This window comes from Lagopus muta, chromosome W (assembly GCF_023343835.1).
Source record: "Lagopus muta isolate bLagMut1 chromosome W, bLagMut1 primary, whole genome shotgun sequence".
Classification (NCBI taxonomy): Eukaryota; Metazoa; Chordata; class Aves; order Galliformes; family Phasianidae; genus Lagopus; species Lagopus muta.
Window position 1 is genome coordinate 6765436 of NC_064471.1, and position 24182 is coordinate 6789617.

Below are 24182 nucleotides of genomic sequence, written 5' to 3' on the forward strand. Positions count from 1 at the left end.
GGGTTAAAATATGTACCTGGTATGTTCATACAATGTGGCATACAATTCCAGAGACAGCTGCTAATTTTAAAGGACTGGGATTTTTTAAGCAGGTTTCCAGTCTCTTTTTTCAAGCTGTTATGCAGTTTTTGAATGATCACCTAATCACATTGTTAATCTCCCTGGATGTATTGCTTATCATTTCACTCAGTATTAGTATTTATTATATTTTGAGGATGTCCTCCCCAAAACCCGAGAATACTGAGTGGCAGGGTGTGTGGAGAGGTTTGGGAGAGACTTTAGAGAGATGGATATCTTCGGTGTCATAGGACTTTACTCCTGAACACCTGAAAGACCCTGAGAGCTTAAACAAATATTTGAGACAGGAATGTTGCGGCTCCAGGCAAACCTGAGGAGGCACAAATGATTTGGGGCCTGGCTAATGCTTAAAGGGCCTTATTCAACACCGTCACAGAGAGGGAGACAGCTTGTGAAATTGAGAGAGAGTGTTTGTGAGCTGAAAGGGAGAGTCTCAGGGAGAGAGTACAAAATGAACGAGAGCGTTTCCAAGCTGAAAAAGACTGTTTCCAGGAGCTAATCCAAGCCAAGAGGGAAAATCTCCAATCTCAGCGAGATGCCTTTGAATCTGAGCAAGACTCCTTTCAATCCAAACTCGACACCCTCCAAACTGAGTGAGACAACCTCCAATCTGAACTAAATATCCTCACAAGTGAATGAGACAGACTCCAAGCCAAGCTAGAGGGTGAGAGCATTGGAATGTCATGGTTTTATGGTTTTTTTTGGTTTTCAGTATTCAACATCAAAACATCATGTAGTGTACTGGGCATTAAAGAGTTCATGCTCCAATTCCTGGTACCCATCCCTGTACATTACAGAAGTCACAGGACCTGGCCCTTCCGGGTGGGGCGGTCTCTTGCTGCCTTGCAGTGGGTGCTGGAGGGTGCTTTCCTAGCCCTTCCAAACTCTTTAGGTTTGACTCAGTCTCGGGAACTCTCTCTTCTATCTTGTTTGATTTATTAGTCTCAATTTCAATTAAATTGTATTATATTGTGTTATCATGTATTCTGGTATTATAGTAAAAAAAGTTTTCCACCATCGATTGTTGCCGCTGTTCTTTTCCTCCCTTCCTTCCTTCCCATTTTGTGGGGCATGGGTGAGGGGGGGAGGGCAGAGGCCTACTGCCTCCTCCTGTCACAGGCATAGATTGATCTAGTCAACTCCGTGACACTGACCAACCTGATCAACCACAGGAGGCACCACAATTGATGTCAATTGCCCCTGTAAGAGGACGGAACGTGAAACCAATCTCGACTCAGAACAGAAGACAGTGGAAGAGAGTATAGTAGAGGAAGCAGTCATTGTAAGACAAAAGGAGGAAAGAGGTCCAGAGGAGTGGCTTCGAGATCCAGGGGAAGCACCCCTGAGTCCAGGGGAGGGGCACTCAATAGGACCACGGTCACCAATGCTCATGAGGGCAACAAGAAGTCCAGAAAGAGCAAGGGGTGAGCAAGATATTACCATTGTTGATCGATCTCTGAAAATAAATGAAATTCAAGGTCTGAGAAAAGACTTCTCACATCACCCACATGAGCCTATTGTCACCTGGTTACTTCAATGTTGGGACAATGGGGCCAACAGTGTGTAGCTAGATAGTAGAGAAACTCGCCAACTGGGTGGCATTGCTAAGGACTCAGCCGTTGACAAAGGCATTGGTACATGCCAGAACAAGGCCTTCACCGTCTGGAAGAGGATGCTGTTAGCTGTAAAAGAAAGATACCCCTTCAAAGACGATCTGATGCCTGAGAAAAAGAAATGGACTGATAAGGAAAAAGACATCCATTATTTGAGAGAATATGCTGTGGTGGTAGCACTACATAGCCCAAATTTCATTCCTAACAAGCCAGACCAAGAGCATGATACTGAAAGAATCAGGTGCACGCCAAACATGGAGTACATTCACAAAGACTGCACCAGAGAGGTATGCCAGTACATTTGCAGCAATGTATGGCAGAGGGGAAAGAAGACCCCTTACAAATGAACTAATTATCAAACTTCAAGACTTTGAGTTACATTTAAGCCATTTATGAGCTTGTGTTTCAGCCATTGCAAAAGTAGCTGAAAAAATGGACAGAATGGAGAGCAAACAAGAAGATACAACAGACAAATTATCAACCGTGCCTGATGCTAATGAATCCATGGTGGTAACAGATACATCCAATGAGGAACAGAATTCCCAAAACAGCCTACTGGAGGGCCTGATCAACTATATTTCCTCCCAGCCGGAGACGGGCCTTTGGAATAGCTGCTGTAGACACAGAAGGTGTTCAGCATCTGTCTGTTTTGCCTGGCCTATCAGAAGATTCGTCGGTTGTGGGGTTGCTATGAGTGAAAAAGCAACGTGTAATGATTGCTACAAAAAAGGTGCACAGACCGCACCAACAGGGATTCCTTGCTCCCCATTCATAAGTTGATTCGTCAACTAGAGAGCCAGGGAGTGATCAGCAGAACTCAATTGCCTTTTAACAGTTCCATATGGCCAGTGAGTAAAGCCAGTGGAGAATGGAGGCTGACGGTGGACTACCGGGGCCTGCATGAAGTTAAACCGCAACTGAGTGCTGCTGTGCCAGACATGTTAGAACACCAACATGAACTGGAATCAAAAGCAGCCAAATGGTATGCCACCACTGACATTGCTAATACCTTTTTCTCCATTCCTTTGCGCAGATAATGCATGCCACAGTTCGCTTTCACCTGGAGGGACATTCAGTATACCTGGAATCATTTGCCCCAGGGGTGGAAACATAGCCCAACCATTTGTGATGGGTTGACCCAAGCTGCAGTGGAACAGGGAGGTGCTCCTGAGCACTTACAGTACATTGATGACATCATAGTGTGGAGCAACACAGCAAAGGAAGTTTTAGAGAAAGGAGAGCAAATAATTCAGATCCTTCCATGTGCCAGATTCACGCTTAAGCAAAGCAAAGTGAAAGGACCTGCCCAGGAAATTCAGGTCCTAGATGTAAAGCGGCAAGATGGCCGTTGTCACATCCCAACAGATGAGATCAACAAAATCACTGCCATGTCCCTGCCCACTTATAAGAAAGAGACGCAATATTTTCTGGGTGCAGTGGGCTTTTGGAGAATGCATGTTCCAAACTACAGCCTCATTGTAAGTCCCCTGTATCAGGTGACGTGGAAGAAGAATGATTCTGTGTGGGGACCTGAGAAGCAGCAAGCTTTTGAGCAGATTAAACAAGAGATAGCCCATGACATGGCCTGGAGCCAGTACAGATGGGAAAGGATGTAAAGAACATCCTCTATACTGCTGCTTGAGAGAAAGGTCCCACTTGGAGTTTGTGGCAAAGAGCCTCAGGAGAGACCCTAGGCCAACCCCTGGGATTTTGGAGTCAGGCATGGACAGGGTCTGAAGACTACTACACTCCAACTGAGAAGGAGATCTTAGCTGCATATGAGGGGGTTCAGGCCGCTTCTGAAGTGATCAGTACTGAAACACAGCTCATTCTGGCACCTGGAATGCCAGTATTGAACTGGATGTTCAAGGGAAAGGTTCCCTCTACCCATCATGCTACTGATGCCACTTGGAGTAAGTGGATTGCACTGATTACACAACGAGCACGGATGGGGAACCTCAGCCGTCCAGGAAACTTACAGGTCATCGTGGACTGGCCTGAAGGCAAAAAGTTTGGAACACCATCAGAAGAAGTATCACGTGCTAAAGAGGCCCCACCATACAATGAACTACCAGAGAATGAGATTAAATACTCCCTGTTCACAGAAGGATCGTGTTGTACTGTGGGAAATCATCGCAGATGGAAATCTGCTGTGTGGAGCCCCACACAACAAGTTGCAGAGGCCACTGAAGGGAAAGGAGAATCAAGCCAATTTGCAGAGGTAAAGGCTGTCCAACTGGCCTTAGATGTTGCTGAGCGGGAGAGGTGGCCAATGCTCTATCTTTACACTGACTCATGGATGGTAGCAAATGCCTTATGGGGGTGGTTGCAGCAGTGGGAGCAAAATAATTGGCAAAGAAGGGGTAAACCTATTTGGGCTGCTGAACTGTGGAAAGACATTGCTGCCCGAACAAAGACTATGGTTGTAAAGGTGCGCCATGTAGATGCTCATGTGCCCAAGAGTCAGGCTACTGAAGAACAGCAAAATAACCATCAGGTAGACCGAGCTGCCAGAATTGAGGTGGCTCAAATAGACCTGGACTGGCAGAACAAGGGTGAATTATTTCTGGCTCGGTGGGCCCATGAGACCTCAGGTCATCAAGGGAGAGATGCAACATACAAATGGGCTAGAGACCGAGGGGTGGACTTAACTATGGATGCCATTGCACAGGTTATTCATGACTGTGAAACATGTGCCATCATCAAACAAGCCAAGAGGATGAAACCTCTCTGGGAGGAAGGGCGATGGCAAAAGTATAAATATGGGGAGGCATGGCAGGTTGATTATATCACCTTGCCACGATCTCGCAATGGTAAGCATTATGTGCTTACTATGGTGGAGGCCACCACTGGGTGGCTTGAAACATATGCAGTACCCCATGCTACCACCCGAAACACCATACTGGGTCTCGAGAAACAAGTCCTGTGGCGACATGGCACCCCGGAAAGGATTGAGTCAGATAATGGGACTCATTTCAAAAATTCTCTTGTAAATACTTGGGCCAAAGATCATGGCATTGAGTGGATTTACCATATTCCCTATCATGCACCAGCCTCTGGTAAAATTGAACGATACAATGGATTGTTAAAAACGATGCTAAAAGCACTGGGTGGCAGAACATTTAAGCATTGGGAGAAGTATTTGGCAGAAGCCACCTAGTTAATCAATACCAGAGGATCTATCAATCGTGATGGTCCTAACCAATGCAGTTCCCTACATACCATAGAGGGAGATAAAGTCCCCGTTGTACATGTAAAGAACATGTTAGGAAAGGCAGTTTAGGTATTATAGTAAAATAAGTTTTCCTCCATAGATTGTTGCCGCTGTTATTTTCCTCCCTCCCTTCCTTCCTTCCCATTTTTGTGGGACTGGGGTGGGAGGGCAGAGGCCTGTCGCCCCTGTCACGGACATAGTTTGATCTAGTCAACTCCGTGACACACCCCGTCCACCGTTCCTCTTCCTCCCTCTAGGATCCCTCTCAAACCCCATTCTGCCTATCGCCCAATTTCTCCCTCCCTCCCGACTCCCTGTAGTGCCCTTCTCCCTTTCTCTCCATTCCTGCACCCTGGCACCCTTTTTCACCCCTTTTCTCCATTCCATTCCATCCCATCCTTCCCGGCTCCTATAGTGCCCCTTTCTCCCCTCCTCTCCTTCCCTCCCACCTACCTCCTTGCCTCATCTTTTCACCCTTCCTCCCTCTCTCCCTTCCTATTCCCTCTCATGCTCCTTTCTCCCACTTGCTCCACCCTAGCTCCCAGTCACACTCCATTTTCCCATCCTCTACTGCCCTCCCAGCTCCCAGTCATGCCCATTTCCCCCTACCTTTCCCTACCACCTGGTCCTCTGTCACGCCCCTTTCTTGCTTTCACTCTACCTTTCCCTCCCTCCCAGCTCTCTTTTACTCCCCTTTCTCCCTACCTCTCCTTCTTACCCAGGTCTCTCTCACACCCCTTTCTCCCTTCATCCCTACCTTTCCCTCTCTCTCAGCTCTCTGTCATGCTTTCTCCCTACATCTCTCTTTCCCAGCTCCCTGTCACACCCCTTTCTCACTAGCTTTTCTACCCTCCCACCTCCTTGTTGCACCCCTATCTCCCTACTCCTCCCTCCCGGCTCTCTGTCACGCTCCTTTCTACTTTTCTCCCTACCTGTCTCTCCCTCGCAGCTCCCTATCACACCCATTTGTCCCTTTCTCTCCCTGCCTGTCACCTCCCTGTCGTGCCCCTTTTTCCCATCCTCTCCTTCCCTCCCAGCTCATTGTTGCACCCCTTTCTCCCTACCTCTCCCTTCCTCTCAGCTTTGCCGCACCTCTTTCTCCCTTCATCTCCCTCCCAGCACCATATAGCACCCCATAGCACCCCTTACTCCTCCCTCCTGGCTCCCTATCATGCCTCTACCTCTCAGCTCTCTCTCATGCTCCTTACTCCCTTTCCCCCAACCTCTTCCTTCCTTCCCAGCTCTTTGTTGCACCCCTTTCTCCCTACCTCTCCCTCCCTCCCAGATCTCTGTCGTGTCCCTTTCTCTCTACCTCTCCCTCTCTCCCAGGTCTGTCACACCCCTTTCTCCCTTCATCCCTACCTCTCCCTCTCTGCTCTCCATCATGCACCTTTCTCCCTGTATCTCAGTTCCTTCACAGGTCTCCATTGCACCCCTTTTAACCTTTCTCACTACCTTCCTCCCTCCCAGCTCTCTATCGTGCCCCTTTATTGCTTTCTCACTGCTTTCCCTTCTCTTCCAGCTCACTGTTGAGCCCCTTTCTCCTGCTCCTTCCCAGCTCCCTGCTGCGCACCTTTCTCCCTATATCTCCCTACATTTCCCTCCCTCCTGGCTCGCTCTCTGTCATGCCCCTTTCTACTATCCCTCTCCCTTTTGGCTCTCTGTTGCTCTCCCTCCCTCCCTTTCTCCCTTTTGGCACATGCACGCACGCTCTCCCTCTCTCCCCTCTGTCATGGTTTTGTGATTTTTTGTTGTCGGTAGTCCACATCATAACATAACGTAAAGCAGTGGAAGTTACAGTTAATGTTCTGGTACCATGGAAAGCCTTTTTTGAGCATTTTGGTTCTTAGAGGGGAGGAGCAGCATTCCCTAGAGGACTTCACGCCCAGAGAAAGAAAGGTGGAGGTCCTGACAGGTCACAAGCTCTCTCTCTCTGTTCGCTGCCAAGGAGCACAAGTTCCCCTGCGCTTTCACCTGCAGTCTATAGAGTAAGGCCTCAGTTTTGGACACACTCTTTCTCATTTTTGTTTGACCTGTTGGCTTCAATCCCAATTGCATCTTGTTGTATTGTGTTCTCTTGCATTCTGAAATCATATTTAGCAAATTAACATTCTTCCTCAGATCATCGCCACTGCTGTTTTTAGACCCATCTACTACCTCCCTACCCTTCCCCTTTTTTCCCCCCTCTCCTGGGGCACGGGTCTGCAAGTCCCCTGCCTCCTTAGCCACGGGGCCAGGCCGGACCAGCCCATAAGCTGTTGATGCTTTTTCTTTCTTTCTTTTTTTTCCTGGGCTGCGGGGCCTGTGGGCCTGCCGTCCCCCTGTCACAGACACAAACCTAAAGATAACTACACGACACCCTCCCTCTCACTCTCCCTTCTGGCTCTCTAGCGCTCACACCCTCCCTCCTCCCCCTCTCCCTTCTGGCTCTCTCTAGCGCTCGCTCCCTCCCTCCCCCTCTCTCCTCCCAGCTCACTCTTTCCCACCCTTCTCCCCTTCTATCCTTTAAATTGTCTATACATGTTTAATTCCACAGCTCTACGTGCTACACTTCAATCATAGAGAAGTCTTTTCAGCATGCAAATTCAAACTCCTGTCACTTTTTTTCTTTTCTAGCCCCTTTTCAGTTTTTAACCTGTATTTGCAACCAAAACTCACTAATTTGAAGATCTTCTCAATCTTCAATTTAAGCTAAGTTGCACACTTCCGGCCCTATTATGACAGTCCAAGAAAACTATTTCTTTCTTGACCCACCATTTATTGCCTCTTAAGATTATCACAGAATGGCCACAGAATGGGTTGGAAGAAACCTGAAGGATCATGAATCTCCAACACCCCTGCCACATGCAGGGCCTACCAACCTCCCCATTTAATACTAGACCAGGCTACCCAGGGCCCCATCCAACCTGGCTTTGAACACCTCCAAGGACAGGGCATCCACAACCTCTCTGGGCAGCTGTTCCAGCACCTCACCACTCTCTCTGTAAAGAATTTCCCCCGACATCCAACATAATCTCCCCTCCCTCAACTTAAAACCATTTCCCCTCACCCTGCAGTTCTCAACCCTTTTAAAGAGTTGATTCCCCTCCTCTTTGTAGGCTCCCTGTAGGTACTGAAAGGCTGCAACTAGGTCACTCTGCAGCCTTCTTTTCTCCAGGCTGAACAAGCCCAGCCATGACTTTTCAAACATGGAGAGCAGCTCAGCGACCACCTCAGCCAGCTCCTTCAGAACCCTGGGATGCACACCGTACCGACCCATAGACTTGTACACATTCAGTCTCATGAGGCGGTCTCAGACCTGCTCTGCCCTCACGGTGGGGCGGGGGGATTTACCACCCTGGTCCCCACCTAGAGGTTTAGGGATGCAGGGCTCAGGGACATGAGAAGTACTGGAATTCCAGCCGCCAGTGAAGACCGAGACAAAGAACTCATTCAGTACCTCAGCCTTCTCTTTGTCCGTTGAAGCAAGTTCTCCTTCTACATTTACTAAAGGAGGATTACTAGATACTCTGGAATTAACATTGCAGTCCACCCTCCTATATCATTCTCATTATGTCCTCTCAGAGTTATATAATCACATTTCTGAAAATAATTATTTGGGTGTATCACTTTCATTTTCTTGTGTTTTTAACATCTCAAATTTTAACTAAGACACAGACTCGACTTTAAAAATTCATATAATATTTTTTCATCAACTGCTAACGTTAAGATAAAAAGTGAAAGAGTCAGGAGAACTTACCCTTTTCATCATCAGTACACCTGCCAAGGTAAGGTGGAATTTCAGCCTGATACTTTGAACCAACCATTATTTCCTGAAGATGAAACAAAAAAAAAGAAAGGGAGATAAATATGTACTTAATATTTTTCACATGGATGCATTATTAAAAAAAAAGTCATTAACTTGGCATTCAGCAGAAAATTCCAGAATTAAGGTACAATTTTAGATACATTCTGTAGATCTTTAAAACTTTGCTATTAAAAAAAAACACCACACATTTGAACTGTTGGCGATTTTTGTTTTATAAAATAATTATTACCTTTCTCAAATCTTCGGATGTATTACCACTGTCTACCTCCACATCTTCACCATCTGATTCTTTATCTCCATCACAAGTAGTGTTTGCTTCAGACACAAAAATGTTTGGTTTTAGCTAGGAAGCATTTTCACTTCAAACATAACTACAGTAAATTGTTGTTTATCTTTTACTTTTGAAAGAAGCAGCTGCTTTTATTCAGGAACACACTGATCACAAGCCTGTTACTCTACACTTCTATCAAACTACAGCATCAAGCCAGAAAGCACCAGTACTTGTATACTGCAGAACTGAAACATTTATCATGACTGTAACTGAGACAACCTAACGTATTTCTAACAGTCAAAAGGGAATAAAATCATTTTTCTTCTCTTTTGTTCTTTCCCCTCTCCCTTTTAGCGAAGGCTTACACATTATAGAAAAGGTATGAGAAAACAAACCTTCAGGGCTACAACTTAGCCCCAGTTAATCACAAAAATGTATGTTGAATGCAAGTCTTTATTATCTACCAAAGCCTGTAATTTGAAGTTTTAATGGGTATTCAAAACATTCTTTTAAACAAGGCTGCCTCAACATGGAGTGAAGATACAGCAGCGATATACAAAATAGAATAAGCAAAAGGCAGCTTATTGCTTATTCTTTTTTTTTTTTTTTTTTTTTTTTTTTTACTTTTTTTTTTTACTCCCCTCCTTGGGAGGGCAGACAGCAAAACACTCCAAGTATTTCAAATACAGTACTTCACAGAACTACTCATATTTTAGAAACTGTAACACTGTGGTACTGGGTTCTGAAATTTTTACAGATGTATAATTCCTAGTAGAATGTAATCTACCATTACAATAAGATTAAAGCCGCCACGCTTTCAGTGTCATATTCATTAACAGTTCACAAGCAACGTTTAAGTGCCAGCAAAGGTGGGGTTTGCTTAATTTCATGAGCATTATAGTTTTTAAGGATTTTCATATCTCACCTTAAATAAGCATGTCTTACATTACAGAATCAGCACTAAAAACTACACCTGCAGGTGACAGAGGCAGCACATCATCTTCACCATCCTTCTTTAGCAGGATATAATCCCCCCCAAAAAATAGCTCAAGATACTGGCCAAATTAAAACCATGATAAAATCCTTCACGTTGTCCTAACTCCAGTACACCACTGAACAAATGAGTTGCAGCAGGCAATGAGGAATATCTGGTCCATGTCGGGTAACTGAACCACTGGTTCCCAAACCTTCCCCATCATAGCTCCATGGGAAGTGAAATTTTGGTGACCATGGGTTCAAAGGCCCCATCCCACATAAAAACACTGGCTCACCCTACAAAGTCCTATAGAAAAGTGATGTATGCACAAAAGGAATCACAAAGAAATCACAGCCAGACTCATGTTCTCTAGCTAAACTGAAGCCACTGGCTTAAAAATAGCAAAATTTTAGTAGAGAAACACTAACTTAAAAAAAAAAATGGGCTATATATTCATGTTATTCACAAATACTGAAAATGATAAAGAGTGCTCCTCAATACCACATTAACTATTAACTATGAAAATTCACTGTATTTGCAGAAAAATTAATTGTATACTGGTTTCGAGCACAATACTAAGTGTAGCTCTTCCAGGTAATTAGTAATAACAATTAAAGACAACATTCACATACAATATCCTCCAAAGCACTGTTTCTCAACCACTAATAAATCGGCAGTACTCTGCAACTCTGATATTTTAAGCTAGAAAGTCATATATAACGACAGGACTACTTTGAGTACTATTATAAAATTAGATTTCCTACATCTTAATGGCCGAGGAAAGAAGTCTGTAGCCGCATGTGAAGTAACTGACGGCATCAAGTCATCAGCAGAGGACTGTGTTTCTTCATCATCACACGACAAGAGGTCTTTAGCTATTTCTTCCTGTATTATTAAAATAAAATAATTAAATAAATAATCTCAGATTGTACATAGTCAATTAATATAAAGATGTTATAATCACAAAATAAACAAGAGAGCTTGACTAAGCAGACTATAACAACAAAAAAAGAATAGATAGAAAGCTTACCTATGTCCCAAGCTCACTACAAGACTCCAGGAGGGAACTCCAAAAGAGAACCTTCCCCACAGGTAGCCAGCTCTTAAATAGGTCTAGGAGGGGTGGAGCCAGGCTCCCCCCTTCTGGCAGCACAGGTGAATTGCCTTCACCTGTGCTCCCGTGGCTGACTCATTGCTTGCCTCAGGTGATCAATCAGAGGTTCAGGCCGTGACTCAGCAGTTCCCATACAGATTGTCTATTAAGTATGGACTGGTGAGCATTTAGATTCAGTAAATTATTTCACGGTAAGTACTTTTAGCAGATTTTACTCCCTTAATTAGAAAGCTAGTTTGCTCCTCCTCAATCTAAGAAACATAACTTCATTTCAGAGTTAAGCACGGGTTTGTTTCCCCTTTGTTTTCTATTAAAATAAAGGCACAAGAAGTAACCTCTGCAACTATCAATCTCAGATGTGCTTCCAACCATTTCCAATGAAAAATATCAATGAAAAGTGCCTCAAAACTTTAGAATTTCGTCATTCTTTATATCACAGATACACTGAAGCTTTAAGAGGCTGTTACCCATATACTCTGGAAAAAGAAAATAGGTCAGGTACTTCTGCAGGCTTTTGCTGAGAGGACAGTTACAGAAAATAGACAACCCATTATCTTTCCAAAACACACCAAAAACGGAAGTTTTCAAAGGAAAATGGGGGGAAAAAAAGCACTAGTAGACATATTTGAACTCCTCTGTATATAGGTTAGGGAGGGAAAGAACTATATTAGATAACAAGTTGGCTACATTTTTGTAACCTCAACACAATCATGAATCTAATGAGAATTAGATGTGCAGAGCCATATCTATATTCATATTCAACTTTCTATGGGGCTTATCTGTAAGTGATGTATGTTAGTAAAAAAAAGCAACATATACTTACTATCTACAGATTTTATAAACAGAGTAAAATGTCAGAATTCAATGTTAGCCTTCAAATCGCACAGACCAATTTTTTTTTTAATTTTTTTTTTTTTAACATCAGCAATGTATTTATCTGTAATGACTGTGTTACTATATCTGTCTCCCTCACTCACACCCCTCCCCCCCTCACAAAGTTAAGGTCTTTCACAAATTATATACATCTGAAAGGAACATTCTAAAGCATTCAAGAGAGCATTTTCAAGTTATCCACATAAGTTTTGGTACATGACACTGTGACAGCATGCTTTCCCCCCAACCCGCAACCCTGTTCAAACAATAACCATCAGTGGCATCTGTGACAGATGCATCTGGTCATGATAGCTGCACTGAGCTCAAGGTGTATTCAGGGGAGACAGATAACACCACAATAGTCAAGGGCTAACAGAGTATGCACCAAGTATTACTGGTATGCAAATATGAATAAGGAATTAATTAGAATCAGATTCTCGGTGTCCTTGAAAATGAATGAATACAGTAGTTCTTGACTGTATATTGAAATTGACAAAGATAGGCATTTTGTAACATCAAGAGATAAGGAAATGTTAAGTATTATTTGAAGTCACATGTATTTTTGCTTTTAAATTGTAATACTAGGAAAAAATGGCTCTGACTTACTTTATCTAATGTCATATCTGGAAGTTCATCTGCAAGTTCACTTGGAGAGCTATTCACACTGGAACCTGCCATAACTGGAATCGTGGGTTCATATCCATAGAATGCCAGTAAATCTTCCAATGGCATGTTTCCTTCCTAATACAAGAAGATTTATGAACACCTCAACATGTTAGCAAATACTTGTAAACTTTTCAGGCCGAAAAGGATAAGATATATTTTGGGGAAAAAAAAAAAAAAAAAAAAAAGTAGTAAAAAAAATAATTGAAAGCAAGAAACTTGAATCAAAATTTAAAATATTTTCAGGCACAGGAGTGAAACAATTCATCACCATCTCTCTTAGCATATAGTGAAGTTTCATCAAGATATTCAAAACTGTTTACTAGATGAAAGTAAATAGTAATTGATTGTTAAAAATTTGCTCCTTATCTGATTCATACTGTAGAGCACAAGTGGCTTGTATTTTTTCAGTACTAGAAACACAACCCCCCTACAAGAGAGAACTGCAGAAAAATTTGAAGACTCTAGTCCTACACAATTACAGCTGCAAGTGTGCATTCAAAAACTCACAAAAGTAAACCAAAATAGCAAGCTTTTGTCTCCCCTTTTCATCTCTTGCACAATATGTTTTATAACAACTGCTGAGAATGCAATAGGAGAAAGACAGCTAATCATCTATAAGGCAAAAAAAAAAAAAAAGACAACGCTGCATTTATAATTTTCTTTTCCCGACAGTTTTTGTGCAAGCGATTTTGCTAAATATCATATTTCCATCCTAATACAATTATATCATTCAATTCAACAATGAATTAGAAATATTTTCTGATATTTATACATTTAAAAGTTAAATCATCTTCAAAAGTTTCTCATTGAACTCATATACTGATTGAATTATGTTTTCTTTAATCAGCTAAGGTCCAGTCAGCTAATTCTGCAAAGACTTTTCACAATGGGTTAATGCAAACTCATGTTCAAGTCTTTCCAGGATGGAGACCTAGAGTAATAGTGTTTAAGACGACTAGCTCTCAGTTCTTTTTCCTTTGAGTATAGAGGAAATAAGATTATTTTGTAGAGCAATAACCTGATTTTAACCATGACATGACAAAAATCTAATTGTAAAGGTAGCAGGACAAGAATTCAACAGTATAAACACTGACAATTAAATATTAAGAAAATTTATTTTTTCATGGGCTACACAAACGCAGCTTCATATTTGATGCCAGAAATTACACTCTCAGAAACCTGTTGATCAAAACCCAAAGGTATACTACATGGCGTAGGTAGATCACTGAACAGTAAATACTAGTAGCATCACTTTGTGGGTGTTCAACATTCAGCATGTTTAAAATGAGTGACAAGCTGACATGGATGAACAGGAGGTAAAAAAAGGAAAAATCAGAATCGTTTGAGTTGGAATGGATCCTTAAAGGTCATCTAGTCCAACTCCCCTGCAACAAACAGGGACATCTACAGCTACATCAGGTTACTCATACCCCATCCAGCCTGACCTTGAATGTTTCCAAGGATAAGGCTAACACCACATCTCTGGGCAACCTGGCCCAATACCTCACTACTCTTATTGTAAAAAAAAAATAATAATAATTTTATAACCAATCTAAATTTCCCCTCTTTTAGTTCAAAATCATTTCCCCTTGTCCTGTCACAGCAGACTCTGCTAAAGAGCCTGTCCCCTTCTTTCTTACAATCCTCCTTTAGATATTGAAAGGATGTTATCAGGTCTGCTCAGAACCTTCTGTTCTCCAAGCTCAGCAGCCCCAGTTCTCTCAACCTGCCCATGTAGGGAAGGTGCTTCATCCCTTGGATCATTTTTGTAGTCCCCCTCTAGACATGCTCCAACAGCTGATCATGCTTCTTTTGATGCAGCCCAGGATGCAGTAAATCTGATTTTCTTTTCTTTAAACATTTTGCAAGAAACTGTATTATACAATACAAACTAAACACGTTGAGCGTCCTTTTCAGCAAAAGAGGTACAGCACACATGGACATCTAGGAGATCGAGTCACTTACCTTTTCTAAATCTTCAATTTCAGAGCTGAAATTTTTCTTTTCTTCCATCATTTCCTCCTCTTCGAGAGTTTGCTCATCATCATAATCATGAACCAGCATTTCAGCAGAAGGGTCAAAGTCATGATCCTCAGACGATAAGGAGCCAACTATTAAAAAAGCCCCGTATCTGAATCATTTTTTCTACACCACCATACAAAGTCACATCAAAAAAAAAATAAGGTTACATGAATTCTTTTGCAAACAGGGTCATAACTCTCAATGGAATAACTGGAACAAACTCCTAACTACCTGACAAATTCAGCTGTTTTAGGTGGCCTTCCCTTCCCATATTTATAAGTAACAGGCACAGTTTTCTCTCTTGCAACATAATGTAAATACCTGGAAGAACTACATAAACTACTGAAAGAAAGTTTCAGAAAGTACAATCTCAAATGAGTATTTTTCTAGCTAAAAGATTGTTCAAAGCATCCTTGAAATCATAATTAAGTCCAATGGTTTTATGATTTTCGGTTATCGGTATTCCACATCATAACATCATGTAGGGCACTGGGAGTAAAACAATGCTCCGAGTCGGAGTACCTGTCTGGAAGAGAAGAACAACTACATATCTCAGGGGGCTTTGCGGTCAGAGAGGACATACAACCCCTGGCAAGGTCACCTGATGCCTCTTCTTCATCAGGCTCTCCTCCCTGCTGCTCAACTGGACTGCGCATCTCACCTCAGCATTATGGTGAGGCCTATCCACCTTTCGGACACTTTCTCTCATTATATCTGATTTATTAGCTTCAATTCTAATTACATTGTATTATAGTGTGTTATCTTGCATTCCAATACCATATTTAGTAAATAAGTTTGTTTCTCCTCAGATCATTGACGCTGTTTTTAATTATTTTGGGGTGCCCTGTTTCCCTTTTCTGGACACACAGATTCATGAAATCCCTTCACCCTGCTAGTCATGGAACTGGGCCAAACCAGCCCATAAACCATTGACATTAAGGCATACACATCACAAGATTTTTGATGCTGCAAGAATGCCAGCTTTACCGCACAAATCAAGAGACTGTGATTTATTGTCTCTGATTCTATTTTTAATGATTTATACAGTAACTAAGCTATTTTTTTCTACTGATAAATGATTAACTGAAGTTTATGCATCTATTTCCTAACAGCAAAATAAACAGTGAGACTCGCTTCAGATTAGTTTACTCTCACAAATGAGATGTTTTACTAAAACTAGCTTAACTCTCAGCATTTGATCTAGAAAGAAAAAATAAACATGGCAGAGCCTCAAAAAATATAGAGGAAAATATACTGGAAATAACTAAATGCTTCTAAAGAACCACATTAATTAACAAGTCATGATGACAACTTTATGGTCCAATAGACACTTTTTCACTACTCAGGAGGATACTTGCAAGTCATCAAGTACTGCTATTTTACATGCACTTTTCCAACTGTTAGAAAGGTTATCATTAGATTCAAAAAGGTTTTAAAGGTGCAAATATTCTGCACCACAAAGTCAGCGATACACAATGAAAGTTACTGAAATACGGGGTTGCTTTGTTTTTTAATGGTTATTTTTCTCAATCCTGAAAGCCTTAAGAAAGTAAACAAATTAGGATATTTTTCTTTAACTTCTAGTTTCCTCTTCTAGTTCTTACATACTATTGTTCTGCTGCAATCCTTGGTTTACCAGCAGCAGAAAGGTTTATTAAAAATTATTTCCACGTGATTCCTACAAATTTACAATCCTCTTCTTAAAAAAAAAAATAACGCAGTATCCCTTGCTGTATTACTTCTAGCCTTCAGAAACACTAGTATATGTTAACACTCGTGAATCTTAGAGCATCTAATTAATTTTTCAGTGATTATGTTGTGTTTATTCCTTAAATGCAAGTAATTAAACTTTGCCCACTTAGCTTGCTTAAGACAATATCAAGCAAGTTCATAATACCATACCATGCAGAAATATTCAGGCTTAAAATGCTTTTTATTCACATGCTATTAATATTATGGTCTCACATAGCTCTCAGCATAGCTGATAATACTACCTCATTTACAATAATTACACATTGAATTTTTCTGCTGTTGGCTATTACATCCTGATCCCACAGCTTTTCAAGAACTGTGAGCTGTCCTGATCTAGCATGTGTATATATATCATTGCTTCTAATTGTTGTTCTAATTCATTTTGAATAACTGAAGTGGAAGGTCTACGCAACTCTCATACAAAAAGATACATTCAGTGGCACTCGATATCCAATTTAAAAACATATTCAAGTAATATGAGCTCATTGAATTTAGTAAGAGCAGTTAAAACGAACAGTTAATACAGAAAGCAGTAACACAGAAGTGAATGCACTCCTCAAATACTTGTCCATAAGTAGCTCTATTGATGTTAAACATGCTCACTTGTGTGAAGTATTCCAATGAACCTTAACAAAGCTTCAAGCCTTAATGGTTTTATATCGTTGTGATTTAAAATGCTTTCTGATATTACCAAGAATTAAAAAATTCATACAAGACCGTAGTTATCAGCATCAAGCAAGTCCCTCTCTCCTGATTTAAAAGCACTTCAAAACTTGGCTTTCATTTTGTGCTCCAAGTAGCCAGTTATTAATTGGGACTGGAGCTATGGAAAGAACTCCACAGCACATGCAGGTGACACATTAGGTGACCGTGACACATTAGAAAAACTACAAAGCAAGAAGATACAGCTGTGTAAAGGAATAGGAGAGAGGGTAGCATGCAGGTAGGGTGCCAGGCAAGAGCCGGCAATGACAAACCTGGACTCGAACTCCCAAAGGATGCCTGCAGGGAAAGTAGAGCCAGGTGAAGTGTGAAGTTCTTGTAGTCTGGAACAAGGCACCTCACCCCACAGCATGTAGGGTTCACGATTTTACATCCCCTCCTCTCTGTGACCAGAGCTTCCTCCTTCTCCCACCATTCTCTTTCTGTTGCTCCCCCCACACAGGCTGCTAACATTACCCCTAGTCCCCATCTCTCTGTTCATCCCACCATCCCATTTACCCTCTCCTATTCCTCCTTCCCTCATCCACTCTGTCGCTCCGCTTTCCTCCTCCCTTAGTAAAATCCAACCAGGAGCTGCAATCGGACTGACCCAGTGTTCCTCCGTCCTCCATTCCCAGCGGGACATGGCAGCAGCAAGCAGCGACAGAGACAGACCGACTGGCCGCCGCCTCTTTTCCACTCCCATCCCAAGGCTTGCTTATTCTCCCGCCCGCCAAGCACTTCTCCATAGCACTGCACTAGCAGCGCAGCCGGTCCAATTCGGACCGCAGCACAGCCGCCGTGTCCCCTACCGCAGCCTGTCAGCCACCCGCAGCCTCCAAACCCGAGGCCCGCGCTGCACGGCGCTTGCCATGCGGCCTAGTCCTGCAGGCACCTGGAGCCAGTGGCTCCAACGGCCACCCTGCTAGTCCCTCGCCCCGCTAGCCCACCCTAGAAGTGCCTTACGTGGACGTGGAAAACCAGGCGGTGACAGAGCCCCTAGAAGAAACCGTCCGAACTCCGACAACCCAACCCTATTTCCCCGCTCACCTCCGCCATATTTGGACAACCAGGCTGAGCAACAGAGCTAGCAACGAGTGCCCGGATGAGGCCGCTAAACCAATGGCAGTCGCCGAGTCGGAGCCGGCCGGGGAGGAACCAGAGAAGGTGGCGGGACGGGTGGATGGCGATGGCGGCGGCGGCGCTGTGATCCCGGGACCCCACCTCCGGCGGCACCTCAGCTGCTGAGGATGCTTAGCACGTCCTGGATTTGCCCGGCGTGGAGGGGGTACTCGGCATAGGCTTAAAAGCTGAGGCTCTTTCCTGGTTTTATGATTTTTTGTTATTGGTATTCCACATCATAACATCATGTAGAACGCTGGGAGTTAAAGAGTTAAAGCTCCAGTTCCGTGGACTGCCGATTTTTCCGGGTACTCAGTTCTCAGAAGAGAACAACTACATACCCCAGAGAAATTTTGTTTCTGTTTTCCTTTCAGAGGGAAAGATGAAATTGTTTGCAGATAACAACATATCCCCCTTTTTTTTTCCTTTCTGCTCATCTCTGCATCATGTGTTCTGCCTAGCTGTCTTGCCTTCAGGATTGGAGTAAGGCCTTCAGTTTTTTGGACACTCTCATTTTATTTGATTTATTAGGCTCAATTTTAATTATATTGTATTCTATAGTGTTATCTTACATTCCGATATCATATTTAGTAAATTAATTTTACTCCTCAGATCACTGCCGTTGTATTATTTTTAGGCTCATCACCCTACCCTTTCCCTTTTTCCCTCTAACCTCTTTCCGGGTGCATGGGTCTGTGGGTCCCCTGCCAGATTAGTCACATGACCGGGCCAAAATGGCCCGCAAACTGTTGACATTTTTGGTGGAGGATGTGGGTGTAAGCCACCTTGGCTGGGAAAAGACGCACTTTTACACCAAATATCTCTCTACTGTCAGAGAGCTTCATTAGAAAGCTTATCTGTACTGCAGGTGCTGTACTGAAAACAAGGCCATAAAGTCCAGGTGGACTGACAGTATTCTGGGATATTGTCAATAGTTTATGGGCTGGTTCAGTCTGAATCCATGACTAGTGGGGCAGGGGGACACACAGACCCATGCCCCAGTAAAGTGAAAAAGGGAAAAACAGGAAAAGAGTAGGGAGATGGGCCTTAAAAAAAACCAGCAGCAACAATCTGAGGAGAAACAAACTAATTTACTAAACAAGATATGGAAATGCAAGATAACTAAAATACAGTATAATAAAATATAATTAGAATTGGAGCTAATAAATCAAATAGTAGTATGTAGTTCTTCTCTTCTGAGAACCAGGTACCTGGAACTATCCACGATCCACAGAAAAGGATTAACATTTTAACACCCAGTACACTACATGATGTTATGATGTCAAATACTGATAATCAATAATGATAAAACCATGACATTCAACTCCTTATTCCACATGACTACATCATGCTTAATATATATACAAGCAAACAATAATTAACAAGCATTAAACACACGTACAAACAAAACTGGTCATGGTTCTATGTTTTTTTTTTGTTGTTTTTTGTTTTTTGTTTTCTTTTTTTGTTTCTGGGTTTCAGTATTCCACATCAAAACATCATGTAGTGTACGGGGCATTAAAGTGTCACTGCCCCAATCCCAGGTACCTATCCCTGTACGTTACAGAAGTCACGGGATCTGGCCCTTCCGGGTGGGGGGGGGGCGCTCCCTTGCTGCCTTGCAGTGGGTGCTGGAGGGTGCTTTCCTAGCCGTTCCAAGCTTTTCAGGTTTGAATTGGTCCTGGGAACTCTCTCTCTCATCTTGTCTGATTTATTCATCTCAATTTCAATTAAATTGTATATACATTGTGTTATTTTGTATTCCGATATTATAGTAAAATAAGTTTTCCTCCGTAGATTGTTGCCGCTGCTCTTTTCCTCCCTTCCTTCCTTCCCATTTTTGTGGGACTGGGGTGGGGGGGAGGGCAGAGGCCTGTCGCCCCTGTCACGGACATAGATTGATCTGGTCAACTCCGTGACAAATTTTTGGCGCCCAACGTGGGGCTCGACTGCTTTTTAGCTTTTAGAACGAATCTCTTTTTCCCTCTGCTCATAGTGAGCTTCATTAAGGAGCATTATCAGTAGTTCAGGTTTCTGTGCTGGAAAACCTGACCTTGAAAGATTAGGCGTACTGCCAGTATTCTGGGATATTTGTAAACTTTGAGCACTACTTAGTCTGGGTAGTGCCTTTTTTTTTCTTTTTTTTTCCCTCCTCTTGTTAGCTTCAATTCATTAACCCCTTTTTAGCAGGCACCACCGATGAACCCACTCGTTATCGTGGGGGCACTGTGTAAAGGATTTAAAGCAATGGTGTTACTCACAACCTACTGGCCAATAATCCATCTCACACTTACGTGTTTTGGAATTGCATCCGTATATAGCTACTTAAGGGCACTGATGGAGACACCTATGTTTTACCTACTTGCAATGTGGTATAATTTGAATTTTGACATTTACATCCCAGAAGGAATGGCTAATTTCACAAACAACTAAATCCCAGAAGGAATGGCTAATTTCACAAACAGCTACATCCCAAATGGAATAGCTAATTTTACAAACAACACAATGTTCAGACCAGTTTCCAGGTTTTCTTCTCGGTTTGTCAAACGTTTTACGAATCTTGAATTAATATTCATGTTGGTGTGCGTGTCATTAATTTTCCTGAATGTACTCCAACGCATTCATAATAAGGAGTCTCCTCCAAAACTAGAGAATGATGACTGGCAGTGAATATGGAGAGGTTTAGGAAAGGTCTTAGAAGCATGGGGACCCGCAGTGTCATGGGATTTTACTCTTGAACACCTGTGGGATCCTGAGAAACTAAGCCAGTATTTGAGTCAGGGACTATGCGGCTTACATAAATCTAAGGAGGTACAACTTGGGGTTTGGCTTGTGCTTACCATGCCCTATATAATACCATTCTGGAGAGAGAGAGTTTCCGAGCTGAGGTTCAAGCCAAAGGGGAAAATCCCCAAGTCAAATCTAAGCAATCACAGGAGACACCAGTAACAATACCGGTTGCTCCTGTGGAGGGGAAGAAATGGAAATGAGTGTATTCGCGTCTTGAACGAAAAAGAGAAGAAGAGGAGGAGGAGGAGGAAGATCCAGGCGAGGGGCCCTCCTCAGAACCACCACCATCGCGAAAGGCAAAAGGGAAAACTAAGAGACGTGCAGAAGAGAGTGATGAAGAGGAAGTCTCTATTACTACTCGCCGGCCTCTAAAGATGACTGAAATCCAAGGTTCAAGAAAGGAGTTTACACGGCGCCCGAATGAAAGTCTTGTTTCCTGGTTGGTTCGCTGTTGGGACAGTGGGGCCCATAGCTTGTCTCTGGATGGTAATGAAGCTCGCCAACTGGGTGCCATTGCCAGAGATCCAGCTACTGATAGAGGAATTAGTCGATGTTCGGATGAGGCTGCCTCCCTCTGGGAACGAGTGTTAATAGCCGTGAAGGAAAAGTATCCCTTCAAAAATGGCTGGAAGATTGCGATGAAAAAATGGGATACAGTTGAAAAGGGTATCCAGTATTTGAGGGAAATAGTCATGGTGGAAATGCTGTATGACCCTAACTTTGTTCCTAACCACCCACACCAAAACTGCGACCCTGAAAAGGTGAGGACGACACCTGAGATATGGCAGAAAATCGTGACAACAGCGCCGGACAAATATGCCGCTACACTAACGTCAGCGTGTGACAGATACCAGGAACAACAGAGAACACCCTTAGTTTATGAATTAATTGTTACGCTCCAAAACTACGAACAATTGCTGTCCCCAATTCATGCTGCTGTTGCTGCTATATCAAAAATGACAGAGCAAGTGTCTCAACTGATTAACCGTGACAAGCCTGTAGCAGTATCAGAGACGCTGGATGAAGATCAGAATAATCAAATGAGTCTAGCGAAGGATATGAAGGAGATGATGAAATTTATGCGAGCCCACCTAATTAAAGACAATGAAACTTCCTTCTCACGTGCACCATCAAAAATCTCAGCTGTTAGAGGCAAATGCTCTCCAGCTCAAGTAAGGGATAATACACCGCGAATTGTCTTATGGTATTACCTACGTGACCATGGAGAAGACATGGGGAAGTGGCACCGTGAACCTACTGCTGTACTGCAAGCACGGGTGAAAGAATTACAAGGCAGATCAACCACCAGTGCAGTTGCTCCAGTTACCACAGGGAATGAATAGAGGGGCCCTGCCCTCAGTCGGGTGGGGAAAGGGATAATAGAGTATATTGGACTGTGTGGATTCAATGGCCTGGCACATCAGAACCACTGAAATATAAGGCCCTGGTGGACACTGGTGCACAGTGCACTCTGATGCCGTCGAGTCATGAAGGGACAGAATCAATCCAAACCGTTTGCCCCAGGGGTGGAAACATAGCCCGACCATTTGCCATGGGTTGATCCAAACTGTATTGGAACAGGGCAGTGCTCCTGAGCACCTGCAGTACATTGATGACATCATTGTGTGGGGCAACACAGCAGAAGAAGTCTTCACAAAAGGAGAGAGAATGATCCAAATTCTTCTGAGTGCTGGTTTTGCTATTAAGCGAAGCAAAGTGAAAGGACCTGCCCAGGAAATTCAGTTTCTAGGTATAAAGTGGCAAGATGGCCGTCGTCACATCCCGACAGATGTGATCGACAAAATCACTGCTATGTCTCTGCCCACTTATAAGAAGTAGACACAATATTTTCTGGGTGTAGTGGGCATTTCGAGAATGCATGTTTTAAACAAAAGCCTCATGATAAGTCCCCTTTAACAGGTGACACAGTGAAGAACAGTTTTGAGTGGGGTCCTGAGCAGCATCAGGCTTTTGAGCAGAGTAAGCAGGAGATAGCCCATGCTGTGGCGCTGGGGCCAGTACAGACGGGACAAGATGTAAAGAACATTTTCTACGCTGCTACTTGAGAGAAAGGTCCCACTTGAAGTTTGTGGCAAAGAGCCTCAGGAGAGACCCAAGGCCAACCACTGGCATTCTGGAGTTGGGCGTACAGAGGGTCTGAAGAGCGCTACACTCCAACTAAGAAGGAGATCTTAGCCACATATGAGGGGGTTTGGGCTGCTTCTGAAGTGATCGATACTGAAACACAGCTCCTTCTGGCACCTCGACTGCCAGTATTGAACTGGATGTTCAAGGGAGAGGTTCCCTCTACCCATCATGCTACTGATGTCACTTCGAGTAAGTGGATTGCGTTGATTACACAGCGAGAGTGGATGGGGAACATCAGCCATCCAGGAATCGTAGAGGTCATCATGGACTGGCCTGAAGGTAAAAAGTTTGGAACACCACCAGGAGAAGAGGTAGCTCGTGCTAAAGATGCCCCACCTTGCAATGAAGTACCAGAGAATGAGAAGAAATGCTCCCTGTTCACAGATGGATTGTGTCGTACTGTGGGGAAGGATCGACAAGTTGCAGAGGCCACTGAAGGGAAAGGAGAATCAAGTCAATTTGCAGAGGTAAAGGCTGTCCAACTGGCCTTAGATGTTGCTGAACGGGAGAGGTGGCCAATGCTTTATCTTTACACTGACTCATGGATGGTGGCAAATGCCTTATGGGGGTGGTTGCAGCAGTGGGAGCAACATAACTGGCAAAGAAGGGGTAAACCTATTTGGGCTGCTGAACTGTGAAAAGACATTGCTGCCCGAACAAAGAATATGGTTGTAAAGGTGCGCCATGTAGATGCTCATGTGCCCAAGAGTCGGGCTACTGAAGAACAGCAAAACAACCATCAGGTAGACCGAGCTGCCAGAATTGAGGTGGCTCAAATAGACCTGGACTGGAAGAACAAGGGTGAATTATTTCTGGCTCATGGTGGGCCCATGAGACCTCAGGTCATCAAGGGAGAGATGCAACATACAAATGGGCTAGAGACCGAGGGGTGGACTTAACTATGGATGCCATTGCACAGGTTATTCATGACTGTGAAACATGTGCCATCATCAAACAAGCCAAGAGGATGAAACCTCTCTGGGAGGAAGGGCGATGGCAAAAGTACAAATATGGGGAGGCATGGCAGGTTGAT

At 43.3% G+C, this 24182-nt stretch overlaps 3 protein-coding genes across 8 annotated transcripts in view; 2 read left to right on the forward strand and 1 right to left on the reverse strand.

Moving 5' to 3' along the window:
- LOC125686465 (uncharacterized) overlaps positions 1-3961 on the forward strand; it is a 187120-nt gene extending 183159 nt beyond the window's left edge. Inside the window, exon 2 of the mRNA XM_048930457.1 lies at positions 3913-3961. The gene's annotated coding sequence lies outside the window, so the exon portion shown is untranslated. The remainder of the gene's footprint in view (positions 1-3912) is intronic.
- Positions 1-18220, reverse strand: part of LOC125686461 (mesoderm induction early response protein 3-like) — a 296480-nt gene extending 278260 nt beyond the window's left edge. For 3 of the 6 annotated variants that reach the window (XR_007373804.1, XM_048930448.1, XM_048930447.1), the window contains exons 1-7: positions 18140-18220; positions 17365-17389; positions 14579-14724; positions 12554-12688; positions 10725-10845; positions 8943-9028; positions 8645-8717 (exon numbers count right to left, since the gene is read on the reverse strand). Coding sequence is in view for 5 of the 6 variants with exons in the window: in XM_048930448.1 (XP_048786405.1) it covers positions 8645-8717; positions 8943-9028; positions 10725-10845; positions 12554-12688; positions 14579-14724; positions 17365-17389; positions 18140-18148 (595 nt within the window). In the remaining variant the exon portion in view is untranslated. Of the gene's footprint in view, positions 1-8644; positions 8718-8942; positions 9029-10724; positions 10846-12553; positions 12689-14578; positions 14725-17364; positions 17448-18055 lie in introns of all 6 variants that reach the window. The other 3 variants (XM_048930452.1, XM_048930449.1, XM_048930450.1) reach the window with 3 other exon arrangements.
- LOC125686463 (uncharacterized) overlaps positions 1-23937 on the forward strand; it is a 41817-nt gene extending 17880 nt beyond the window's left edge. The window contains exon 2 of the mRNA XM_048930455.1: positions 23893-23937. The gene's annotated coding sequence lies outside the window, so the exon portion shown is untranslated. The remainder of the gene's footprint in view (positions 1-23892) is intronic.
- The last annotated feature ends 245 nt before the right edge of the window (positions 23938-24182 follow it).